The 13,649-nt window shown below is 35.9% G+C and overlaps 1 protein-coding gene across 7 annotated transcripts in view; it reads left to right on the top strand.

Annotated features, from left to right (window-relative positions):
- The window catches only part of Cntln (centlein), a 327,688-nt gene that overhangs the window by 93,225 nt on the left and 220,814 nt on the right, over positions 1–13,649 (top strand). For 4 of the 7 annotated variants that reach the window (XM_029566246.1, XM_029566244.1, XM_029566243.1 and 1 more), the window contains 2 exons: positions 7,764–7,898; positions 8,491–8,682. In XM_029566246.1, coding sequence (XP_029422106.1) covers positions 7,764–7,898; positions 8,491–8,682 — 327 coding nt within the window. The remainder of the gene's footprint in view (positions 1–7,763; positions 7,899–8,490; positions 8,683–13,649) is intronic. The other 3 variants (XM_029566247.1, XM_008838744.3, XM_008838743.3) reach the window with 1 other exon arrangement.

Raw genomic sequence — 13,649 nt, 5'->3', positions numbered from 1 at the left:
CTCAAAGACAAGAACCACATGGTCATCTCAATAGATGCAGAGAAGGCCTTTGACAAAATTCAACATGGATTTATGTTCAAAGTCCTTGAGGGAATTGGACTGGAGGGAACATACCTCAACATAATTAAAGCCATGTATAACAAACCTACAGTGAACATCATTCTAAATGGAGAAAAAAATGGAAGCATTCCCATTGAAATCAGAAACCAGACAAGGCTGTCCACTAACTCCACTTCTTTTTAACATAGGGCTTGAAACTCTTGCAAGAGCAATAAGAAAAGAGCAGGAAATTAAAGGAGTGATAATTGGAAAAGAAGAGATCAATTTATCCCTTTTTGCAGGTGATATGATAGTATATCTAAGAGATACCAAAAAATTCCACCAGAAAACTCCTAAAAATTATTAAGGTCAGTAAAGTGGCAGATTACAAAATTAACCTACAAAAGTCTGTAGCCTTTCTATATACCAATAACACGCAATCAGAGAGCACATGGAAACACTCCCTTTCACAATAGATGCAAAAAAATGAAATATCTTGGAGTAAACCTGACCAAAGACATTAAAGTGCTCTACAATGAAAAATTTTAAATTATTAAAGAGATTGGGGAAGACATCAGAACATGGAGGGACCTCCCATGCTCATGGGTTGGAAGAATTAATATTGTGAAAATGACCATCCTACCAAAAGTCATTTAGAGATTCAATACAATGCCAGTCAAAATCCCCATGATATTTTTCACAGAATTGGAAAAAAACATCCAAAGTTTCATATGGAAGCACAAAAGACATTGGATAACCAAACCAACCCTGAGCACTAAGAGCAATGCCGGGGGATTACTATACCAGTGGTGAGCTGTATTACAGAGCTATAGTCATAAAAACAACATGGTAGTGGCACAAAAATAGACCCGTAGATCAATGGAACAAAATCGAAGACCCAAATATGAGTACATGATATTTTAGCCACCTGATATTTGACAAAGGGGCCAAGAATATTCACTGGAGGAAAGACAGCATGTTCAGCAAATGGTGCTGGCAAAACTGGATCTCCACCTGTAGAAGAATGAAACTAAACCCCTATCTTTCACCCTACACAAAAGTCAATTCCAAATGGCTCAAAGACCTCAATGTAAAGCCTGAAACCTGAAACTGTTAGAAGAAAACATTGGTAAAAACCTTCAAGATAAAGGTGTATGAAAGGATTTTCTAAACTGGACATCAATTTCTCAGGAAACAAGAGCAAGAATTAACAAATGGGACCTCATTAAACTAAAAAGTTTCTGTACATCAAAGGAGGCACCAGAGAAGTGATCAGAAAACCCACAGAATGGGAGAAAATCTTTATCAGTGACACATCTGACAGAGGTTTAATATCCAGAATATAAAACAAACTCAAAAAATGGAGAATCAAGACAAGAAGCAACCCAATTAAAAGATGGGCTAAGGACCTGAACAGAGAGTTCTCAGAAGGGGAAGTAAAGATGGCTAAGAGGCGTCTTAAAAGATGTTCAATATCATTAATAATTAGGGAAAGGCAAATTAAAACCACTTTAAGATTTCATCTTATACAAGTCAGACTGGCTAAGATCAAGAGAACAAATGATTCCAAATGTTGGAGAGGATGTGGGGAAATGGGAACACTCATCCCCTCCTGGTAGGGCTTCAAACTTGTTCAACCCCTATGGAAAACAGTGTAGAGAACTTTTAAAAAACTGCAAATGAATCTACCATTTGACAAAGTTATACCACTCCTTGCCATAGACCCAAAGAACTCATCCTATTGCAGAGACCCTTGTACATCCATGATTGTTGCTGCTCTTTTCACAATAGCTAAGAGATGGAAGCAACCTAAGTGTCCCTCAGTTGACAAGTGGATAATGAAAATGTGGTTCATTTATATAATAGAGTTTTACTCAGCAGAAAAGAAAGATGAAATCATGAAACTTGCAGGTAAATGGATGGAACTAGAAACTGTTATACTAAGTGAAGTAACACAGACTCAGAAAAAAAAAAATCGACATATGTTCTCCCTCATATGTGGATCCTAGAATCAAACCCTGATAAGTGAGTATGTATTCAGACATAACTACAGGAACCAGGATAATGGAAAGGAAACAGGGAGGTAAAGGAAAAGAAAGAACCTGAAAGAGAAGAACAGTAGGAAACAGGCCTTAATAAGGGAGATATGGACAAACATTGGGTTAGTTTAAGGGAGGGGGGAGGAAAGGGTATACAAGGAACCTAGCGGATAAGGGAAAAGGAGCTCAAGAGAGGTAGTGCCATAGGAGAAGGGTATTATTAAGGGAGAAAGGGGAAAGATGGGGGCACCTTAAGTGGGAAAACTTTGGTGGAGTGGTGAGACAATGCAAGAGATAAATAGTACCTAGCTAGTTCTGAAAACCAGTGGGAACCATATTACTCCTACAACCTACCAATAAATTATACATAGCAGATCAAGAAATTATGTCTATGTAAGTTTTACCTGAGAACAATTTGTCTTTCCCCAAGATTTATCTACATGACACACTGTAATTAAAAGTACCAGACTGGTGGAATTAACCTTCTTGGATGTTTAACAGCCATAGTTTGAGTCCTATATTAATGTGGTCAGAGGGACTTAAAGGACAGTTTTTGCCACTTGCCCTCTAAGGTTGATTAAGTTCCAGAGCACTATAGAACATCTCTCAAAATGTCCTGTAACTGTGGTGAGTCACCTGTCCTCTTCTTCAGGGAGGACATGGAGACCCCACAAGATGGATGGAAACCATTGTCCAGTCTACAAAGAGGAGGTCCAACTCAGAGGAAATATGTCATTCATGCTTCCAAGGGGAGCCAGACGTGGTTGAGCAGGACCATTGATTTATATTCATATAGATGGAACTGGTAAAATCCTCTCAAGCCCATGTGACCCCTGAGGAACAGATCCTCAAATTACCTTAAGAGTAAAAATAAATTGGTTTATCTGGACCAATTGTAAGGTCTTAAACATCCAAAAGGAAAGTATAACCAAAGATTAAAGGGTCAATATAATTTCTTAAGAGTCCCTATGCCTAGCCTAAGGCTACATAACAAGCAACAGTGTCAGATAGGAGATACCTTCTTTTGAGTTGTTGGCCACAGTGACCAAAGGGACTCCCAGATTGTAACCCAGCATAGAACTTGGAAAATGAACAGCATACCCCATTCTTATCTAAAGGAATATTGACAACTGATTGCTGCTAGAAGAGGAACAGCTGACCCTCCTAAAACAAAGACCTCTACATAGCCTGACTAGATTCAACAGAAGGGCAAGTAGTGGGGATTGGCTGGGGTACCAACAACACAGCAGACAGTAGCAGGGATATCAGAATATAAGGGCTCTAGTTGGGGGAGGGAGGCTATGGGAGGGTGCCATCTGGGAAGTGTGTGTATAGTTGAGTAAGATGGTTTGGGATGTTCTGTGCGATATACACAAAAAAAAATCAATGAATTTTCAAATATGTATTATATTTGAGGAAGAAGCTTAGAAATTTACATCATGCTAATTAGTAGAGGTGGTAAACATTACCATCGATATCTATCCGATGACTTTACAGACATACACAGGTGCCAATGGCCCAACTGCATCTGATTATGACTGGTAATAATCAGATGCATACAGATTAGAGATGCATGCACCAACACCTCAGTGTTAATAGCAAAAACAATGAGTCTTTCTGCAAGGAGCAATGTATTCTAAAATGAAATGGAAATCTTTTTTAAAGGTTAAAAACTCATTCAATTTTATGTTTTACAGGGCTTGTACTGAGTTCAGTATTGTGTAATGGTATTAACTCACCTGTGAACGTAGAACCTTGCACCCACTTGTGAAAGAGATGTACTCTTGCTCTGGAGTGTGTTACTGAATATGTTAAATCTGTAGTGAAATGCTTCTTCTAATCATGTAGTTATTAAAATTTAAAAAAATGATAAAAATTTAAGAATAATAATTAGTAGATGTGAAAAACATTACCATTGAAATCTACCTGATGACTTTATGTCCATGGTCAGATGCCATGGAGATCAGAAAGTAACCAACTATCATAGTAGTGATCAGATATATAGAGATTAGAAATGCATGCGCAAACATCTTAATGTCGGTTGCATTGAAAGTGAATTTTTCTGTATGAAACTGTGTATTTTAATAATGAAATGGAGATCTTTTTTAAAGGTTAAAACCTCATTTAACTTTATGTCTTATAGGGTTTATACTGAGTACTATATTGTATAACTGTAATAATTCAAATGTAAACCTAAAAATTTACAGCCAATTCTGAAAAAGATACATCTTAGCTCTCAAAGTTGTTATTGAATATGTCAGTGCTATTGTAATAAAATACTTCTTCTAATTTTGTTGTTATTAAAGAAATAATTAACAAAAACAATATCCAAGCTAGACATTTCTGGAATATTTTTAAAAGATTCTTTTGTATCAATATGCTCTTCTTTTGGTATTTTAGCTTCTATTTTTATTAGCATGTTCAATGTATATTTAAATCTCACCTGCTCCCATCTCTCATATCTGAAATTGTTATACCTCAACATGGTACTTAATATTTTAATGTATAGGAACATCACAATGCTAGTATTTTGTTGACCTCTGCGATATTTACATCCATAAAACATACTGATCTTTAATTTTCCTGTGGTAACTTTAATCTTAGTGTCATGATTTCCCATTTATCATGTATAACTTTGGAGATTTTGTTTGGGAGGGTGATAAAAATTATATAAATTTTTGTTATAACATAAAAATAAATTTATGACAGTGAAAAGAAGACAGATAAAAATTTTTCTTTAATTTTTAAAAATTTTATTTATTATTATTATTTTTTTTTTTTGGTTTTTTTGAGACAAGGTCTCCCTGTAGCCCCAGCTGTCCTGGAACTCACTATGTGTACCAGGCTGGCCTTGTACTCACCGAGATCCGCCTGCCTCTGCCTCCCGAGTGCTGGGATTAAAGGCGTGCACCACTGTGTATGCATGTATTGCCTTGTGTAGGTAAGTGCGCTTGTGTCATGCAGTGCTCATGGAAGACAGAAGACATTGTAGGATCCCCTGGAACTGGAGTTATGGACAGTTGTTAACTGCCATATGGATTCTGAGATTTGAAACTGGGTCTTCTGCAAGAACAACCAGTGTTCTTAACCACTGAGCCATCTCTCCAGCCCTATTTATTTATTTTTGTTTTATGTTTATGCATGGATTGCCTACATGTAGGTATGTTCATCCGTGTCATTCCATGCCTGCAGAGATCAGAAGAGGCTGTTGGACCCCCTGGGACTGGAGTTATAGACAGTTGTTAGCTGCTGTGTGGGTGCTGGGATTTGAACCCGGGTCTCCTTCAAGAACAAGCAGTGTTCATAACTGCTGAGCCATCTCTCCAGCCCCTTGGCTTTATGTTTTAATCTTAACATACCGTCTGGCCTTTTCATCCCTAGTATCTCATTCATCCTAGGTCACACATCCTTTCCCAGTCTCCACTTTGTCCAATAGAGATGGGTGAGTGTGGTGTTTGCAGTGCTTTGATGTATGAATCCTCAAGAATACTCATATTTATTCATTATCTTTTTGGGTAGAGTACCAAACTGAGGTTGCCAAGGAGATTGCCCCTTCATCACACCCAAGATTGCACATGTTTTTGCTGGAGTTAAGTCATTAGTTCAGATGATGCCCATTAATAAAAGTCTTTCCCACAATAAAAAAGAATTAAAATGTCAGGAATTACAGAATATTGGTGCAGCTGTGCAAATCTGAAGAACAGAGAAGCTTGGACATCAAATCTTGAAGGAAGACAACTCTTGCATAAGAGTGGAAATATGGCCTGTGACTTGTGAATGGACTCTTTTTAGGCATCTGTTTTTTTCTGTGTTTGATATCAGACACATTTTTATATGGCCCAATAATTAAAACAGAAAATAAGCATTAGAACTGTGTTCAGTGGCCACCTATGCCTCCTGGATTTGTAAAAATTTTAGCCTTTGTACTGGAAAGATGGCTCAGTGGTTAAGAGCACTGGCTGCTCTTGCAGAGGACTCAAGTTCGGTTCCCAGCACCCAAGTGGCAGCTAACAACCATCCATAAGTTCAGTTTCAGGACTCTAACACCCTCTTCTGACCTCCACGGGCATTGTACAACACAGGTGAACTTACATACATGCAGACAATAGACTCATATACATAAAATAAGAAATAAAATATTAAACAATTTTCTAGCCTTAGACTTAAGTGTTGGTGGAGAGATTGAATAATGGGAACTCTTCATGTGCATATAATGTTTGATTTAACAATTTCACCTATAGTTATATACGATCTAGGGAATACTTTTCAGACTTTTTTTAATGTGATGCCCATACTGAAAGAAGTACATTATGTGTCATGAATTAGTATATGAAAATGTGAGATGAAAATTCTTATACTAGTTGCCCTTACTGCAAATAATGCAGATAAACATACACTAATCCTGTATTAAATGTGAATTTAATCATTTAAATAAAATTAAAATTCCAAATTAAATTCAAATTTTAGGAAACATTTAAATTTATATAGATTCTTGGCTTATTCCTACAACTTTATTCTTATGGATATTGATTTTTTGGCTAAGAATCTGTGCATATCATTTTGATATTTTCTATTATATTCCATTTTTTCAAACCTTGATTTGATGACTAACTTGAACTAATGAACTATTCTTAGATTGTAGTCTATAGTTTGAAAAGTACTACTTGAGAGTAATTTTTGCTCATGTATATCTATAGACGTGCTTGAGAGTACTCTGCCTGATTTCTGCACCTCTTTCTATAAGTGGAAATAGATGAAAAATACACTGACAAGAAACAGATAAATATGGCATATTCACATGATTAAGCCATGCTTTGCACCAGTGTATTTGAATTATCACTATATCCATCCATATGGATGAATTTGGGTACATTTTCTCAGAGAAAATAAGCTAAGAATTGAGATACAGTATATTCACCAATTAGGTATCACTTAGGCATCTGGTTAATGTGAAGAGTATTTAGCTAAAATTATTGTAATTTTAACATTCTTTCTACAGAGCAAAAAATTTTAGTACTCACTAACTTTTTAATTTTTTAATGATTTTATGCCTTCATAAAAACATAATTGTTCTTCTGAAAGGCATTCAACTAAGAAAATAACTCTTATTTTATCTATACTTAACATTTTCATTATTAGAATGTTTGAAAAACTTTTGCTTTTTTTTCCTTTGTACACTTGAATTCTGAAAGTTTGCTTTCTACATATGGCTTAATATATAAAATTTATTTATTTTTATTTTATGTGAATGAGTGCTTTGCCTGCGTGTATGTAAGTACACCTGTGTGTGCAGTGCCTGTGGAGACCAGAAGAGGGTGTTGTTGGAACCCCTGGAACTGGAGTTAACAGATGATTATTAACTGCCATATGAGTGCTGGGAACTGAACCTGGGTCCTCTGCAACAGTAGCCAGTGCTCTTAACCACTGAACCATTTCTCTAGCCCTGGTTTAATGTTGGGTATTCAGTTTTTATGTGTTTTTTATCTTAAACTAATAGATACGTGCATACTTGTACATTTAAGTGAAAAATGCATGAACAGTCATAGGAAATAAGAACTGTAATATTGGACTTTATTAGGAAAGCTAGTTAGTCCTAACACTGGAAATTAAATTCTAAAGCTTATAAAGTAAGCTCTTTTTTTCATAGAGATACCAGCTTAACAGTAGTTTAACTTTTTTCCTCAGAGTGAATCAATTCTAAAACAGGAAATAGAAGATCTTGTAAAGATGAAGATTGCAGTTGATGAAGAAAATACTTTCTTGAGGAAAGAATTCAGTGATTTACAGAAGAAACTTAAATATAAAAGTCAAGAAGTTAAGGTGTGTTGACTTGTACATAGGTTTACAGTATCTTTGCTTTGAAGTCTTCCTTGAAGCTTTGTCAAACTCTGAGGCACAGAAAGTGACAGGCTTAGAGGAAAATTGCCTTAGGCCCTGATATACCACAGTTTTCTAACATGCAAAAACTCTGATAAAGATGCTTTAAAGCTAAGACTCCAAGCTTTATAACTTATAGATAAATAGTTAATGATAGAAATGGAGCTAAGAAAGTAGGAGTGTGAATATGTGGCTTCTTGTAATTAGATTCTGATGGCTCTGGCATTATTAATTGATAAAACCTAGGTCTGGGAGGATATGTCTGTGTGGGTCTCAAAAATAGCTGGGGACAGCATCAAAGGCAGCTTGATCAATTAATGGGCTCTTTGCAAATGTGTACTCATCAAAGCTGTCATCCAGTGAAAAAATATGACCCATCCACCTCCATGAAAAGAGGCCAATAAAGTACACAGGTGACCTTGGCCATCAAATGTAGAAGAAGCTGCTGTGAGGGTAAAACTGCACAGTTTATTTTTGTTGATTAGTTCTCACTTTTTTTTTCTTGTTTATCGGTCCTTATGGTACTGTTCTACAGGATGCTAAGGACTGTGTACAGAATAAAGAAGAGCAAAACAGACTGGTTATAAAAAATCTGGAGGAGGAAAATGAGAAATTAAGTACCCGCTGCACTGACCTGCTAAATGACCTGGAGAAACTGAGGAACCAGGAAGCACATTGGAGAAAAGAAAAATGCAGGACTGATGCAAAAATAAAGGTATACAGAGTGGTGAGTCCACACTGCTCTTCTGAGTCTAACATCTTACAGGAACCTTAATACATGGTATTTTCTTTAAATAAGTTATATATTCAGATCCACCAGTGGGGGCTAGCATTAATTTATATTCTTTCACTTAAGACCCATAGCTTTTTAAATATTGATGTTGCAAAGCAGGAAACTGACTTCAAATAGTTGTCCTAAAATGCAGTCATTAAAAATAAAGGCTATTGCTTTTGAAATAAACTATGTTCTGAAAAATATACATAGAATGATAGATTTTTGCTTTTTAAAATTTAGGCCTAAATTTATATATGTGGGTAGAATTCATTATAATACAATTTTTGAGATTATTTTCTGTGTTCTTTAAGAATAAATTGTAAAATACCCCACAAAACAGTTAAAAATACTCATACATGGTTTGAAGATAGTGATTTCTTTGACTTGAAGAAGCAAATAAAATTTTAATAGATGATAAAAGCTGTTATATCCTTTATTATATTCACCATCTTTTTTGATACCATTTTAAAATAGAACATCTTTCTGTGGCATTCTCTTTGTCTTAAGGTTTTGCTAAATTTTCTCATCAAATTTCAAGTTCCTCTTTTATCATAGATTTTACTGGAAAAGGCACAAACAAGTAAGTTACGCTAGCAAATATGGTTGTCTTTCTATGCATGTGCACAAATAAAGAATATATAAGCATATATATTCATATATTCAGCAAATATATTGTTTATATGACTGTGACATGTATATATGTACATGTTCAGATGCATATGTGCATATATGCATGAGTATTTGTTAGGCAAGTTGGATAAGTTGGAGTATGAATCTATCCATTGCAGACATTGAAGGATATATATTTTCTTAGTCAACAAAGAATCAGTGAGCTATTTAGGTAATTGAATCCTGGTATGTTTGTTTTCTAAATTTTTATCATTTTCTTCAAATGTGTAACTGGTAAATATTTGGTAGTTTTATAGGGATAGGTGAGAGTGTCTTGTGTTAGTTTACAGTTATGATAGTTGGGTTATTTTCTCATTTTTGTGTGTGTGTCATTCAGATAATCAGTTTGATAATTAGTCATTACTTTTAATTGGATGGCATTTTGTACCTTGAATACAATTAATTGCACTTTAAAATTTTGTGACTTGATAGAGTCAGGGTTTTATTTACTTCTTGAATGGTTTGGTTAAGAATTTTATATCATAAACAATTTCCATCCTAAAGTATTTACTTGTTTATAACTCATTATCAGATACTGTTTAATAGTTTATTCATTCATTTATTGATTTAGGATATAATCTAAGTTTCCTTGTGTGTATGGGTTTGTTTCTACACAATGATTTTTGTGAGTTTAGACATTGTAGTTTTTTAATTTGAATCAATATTGGCTTGCAAAGTCTGCTTCATTCTTTCTGAGCTCTTTATAATATAAGAAGCATTATAGTATATAGTATATAATATTAAGAAGCATTTGTTAGTAAATAATGTTAGAAAAACAACTGGTATTAACTACACTTAATTTTAAAAATTATTTTGAAAGAATTGTAATTCTACTACCTATGTATGTGAAATATAATTTTTTTTTGTTTTTAAAATTTTTTAAATTTATTCTTATTTTGTATGTGTGTATTGCCTGCATGTAGGTAAGTGCACCTGTGTTGTGCAATGCCCGTGGAGGACAGAAGAGGCTGTCGGATCCCCTGGGACCAGAGTTTCAGGCAGTTGTTAGCTGCCATGTGGATGCTGGGATTCGAACCCATGTCTTCTGCAAGAACAACCAGTGTCTTAACCGCTGAGCCATCTCTTCTGCCCAAAAATATAGTTTTATAATGTCCTCTAAATGATATTGCTCACTTTTATTAGATATTTCTGTAGCCACTAATATTATTATAAACAACATTGTATTAAGGCAAGATATATATTTTGAATTATATTTTAAAATTATTTCTATAATACAGAAATGCAATTCATTTCTTTTATCTTGATCTGATAAACAAATTTTCCCAGCTGTCTTATTCTAGTATTTTGTAAGTTCATCTACATTTTTCTGTTTTATGATTAGCATTGTCAATAAGTAGTCTTTGATTTTTTTTCTTTTGTTAAAAAACTTTATAAAATATTGTTTACATACTACTTAATCCATTTGAAGGGTAGAATTCAATGTTTTTAAGTTCTTCACAAAGTTATGAGTATCACAATGATCAACTTTAGAATATTATCATTAATGCAAAAAGAAATCCTGTACCTTTCAGCAGTCATATCCCATTTTTCCTAGCATTCAGTTGCTGCTAAAACTAAGCTACTTTATCTATTTATACACATTTTTATTAATGTAATCATAGTATGTGATCTTTTTAAGTGGCATCTTTTATGTGGAATGATGTGTTTAGGGTTTATCTCTTGTAGCATAAATTAGTGCTTCATTTTTATATTGTTGAAAAATTGAATTTTATTTATCTGTGGATCTCTGTGTTGTTGCTGCTTGTATTAGTTACCTTTTATTCCCACAACAAAATAAAATACCATGACCAAAGGTCACTTAAGGAAGAGTTTTTTTTTGGCTTATGTTTCCAGAGGGTTAGAGTCCATCATGGTGGGGATGGCATGGCACCAGGCAGCCAGAACAGGAAGCTGAGAGATCACATCTTCAGCCACAAATATGAAGCAGAGAGAGCAAACTGGATGGGGGGATCAGGCTTATAAAGTTTTTAAGTACTACCCCACTCCCCCACCCCCAGTGACAAATATGTGAACTTACGGGTCACATTTCTCATTTAAACTACCAGATTCTACTCCCTGGCCCACACAGGGGGGCCTTACCATAATGCAGATGCATTTATTTCAACCTTAGAAGTCCCCTATCCTTAACAATTTCAATACTGTCTCAAAGTTCAAAGTCATCTTCTGAGATTCATGGCAATCTCTTAACTATGACTTCCTGTAAAATAAAAAAGCAAATTACAGGCTTCCAACATATAATTGTACAGAATAAACACTTTCATTCCAAATGGGAGGAATGGGGGCATAGTAGGGAAATACTGGATCAAAATAAGACCAAACCCAGCAGGACAAATTTCAAATCCCATAGCTCTATGTCTGTTATCTGGGACTTTATTGTAAAGCACTTAGATGACTCCACCTCTCCAGCTTTGTTGTCTGCAACATACATCTCTCCCTCTCTTTGGCTCTTTCCACTCCCTATATGCTTCTCTCCTTGACTGTGACTTTAGCATTGCCAGCATCTTGGGGTTACCACGGAAACCCAGGCTTCACCTTTCAGCTTCACTCATTGACTTCACAGGGCCTCCTTGCAGACTCCCTTGCCACACATTGCCTGGCCTCAGCAGCTCTCTGAAACCATGGAGGAAGAATCCACAGTTTCCTTACTCTTGCATCTTTCATGACTCTAAAGCCAGTACCCACTTGGACAACAGTGCTGTTTGGCTGCCAACTTGTCATGGACCCTCACTTCCTTAGATCACAGTAACAACAGCTTTTGTATGTTGAGGAAATCGCTTTCTAGGAGCAGAAAACCCCTTTGGGCCTTTGCCTTACACAAGTTGGAAACTTACTTGGGTGGTGTATTTCCCTGATGGCACCCTTCCTGTTGTTCCAGTGCAGAGCTTGAGACTTCTTTTTAAAGGAGCCTCTCTTCAAACACAGGCCTTGGCTGTACCATTAATCTTCCTGAACTCCTTTTCTCTCCAAACTGAACAGTTTGTTTCTTTCTGTCCCACTTGCCCATTTTCATTAGAGACCGGCATAAGAGTTGTCAGTAATAATCATTCCACAGACTCAGAATTTTGTTTTCTTAAAATTTTCTCTGATAAATTAGTCAATTACTTCGAATTCAGCCTTACATAAATTCTCAGGACATCCAGATTCTTTGTCGAAATATCACACAATCTAGTCCAGTTGGCAATATTGTCCTTGTTCTTCTCTGAATCCTCTTGAGCAAGGCCTCTACAGTCTATATTGCTCTCAGCACTACTGCCTTTCAGACCTCCCCTACGCTGGCCCATTGACCTCTGCTTATAGTGTTTTAACTGCTTTTCTACTCCAGAGTTCCAAATTCTTCATCTTTCTTCCAAAAGACATGGTCTTCACAGCAGCAGCCCCACTCTCTCTAGTACCAACTTCTGTTTTGGTTACTTTTTGTTTCCATGATCAATGACAAATAAAGAATGGTTTATTTAGGCTTACAGTTCCAGAAGGTTAGAGTCCATAATGTTAGGGATGATGTGGTAGCAGACAGCCAGAGCTGGAAGCTGACAGATCACGTGGTCAACCACAAATGAAGGAGAAGGAGCAAACGAAGTGGGGCAAACTCTCAAAGCAAACCATCAGTGACAGACTTTCTCCAGCAAAGTGCCACATTCTAAAAGTGCTGTGGCGTCCCCAAACAACAATACCAACCAAGGACCAAGAGTTCAAATATGTGAGCTTAGGGGGCGCATTTCTCATTCAAACCACCACACTGCTTTTTGGCAACATTTTTTGCTGTGAACATAATTTTGTGTACCTTTTGGGACTCAGAACACAGTACCCCAGATAAGGCACTTGGTCATACTGAGTATTTATGCTGAAGGAAATTGAGAAAATAACAGAAGCAAGAATATCACACAATGGCCTCCCCCTTTGCTCCCCTGAACCATAAAATAATTTTATAACATATGTTCATGAAATGAAGTCATATGACTGATTCTAGAGGTGGCTTGCATGATAACCAGGGTCCAGTAACAACCTGAGTAGGCCTTGCTCATTTCTCCTACTTTTATCACTGAAAGATTTATAGCACTTTACCCTCAATCACACTGCTATATAGCCACCATTGGGTCTCGGTCCCCTCCCACCCCCACATCATGTCTACTATGTCATATAAAACATATATAATATTTGTTTTGCTTTACTCTTGTTAATTTATTTTATATTATCTGTAGCTTAGCCACTAACTTTACCACAGGTAATGA

The sequence above is a fragment of the Nannospalax galili genome, unplaced genomic scaffold (genome assembly GCF_000622305.1).
Source record: "Nannospalax galili isolate Female #2095 unplaced genomic scaffold, S.galili_v1.0 scaffold219, whole genome shotgun sequence".
NCBI lineage: Eukaryota > Metazoa > Chordata > Mammalia > Rodentia > Spalacidae > Nannospalax > Nannospalax galili.
The sequence above is the reverse complement of the archived record's forward strand: the minus strand, read 5'-3'. Positions and strand labels throughout refer to the sequence as shown.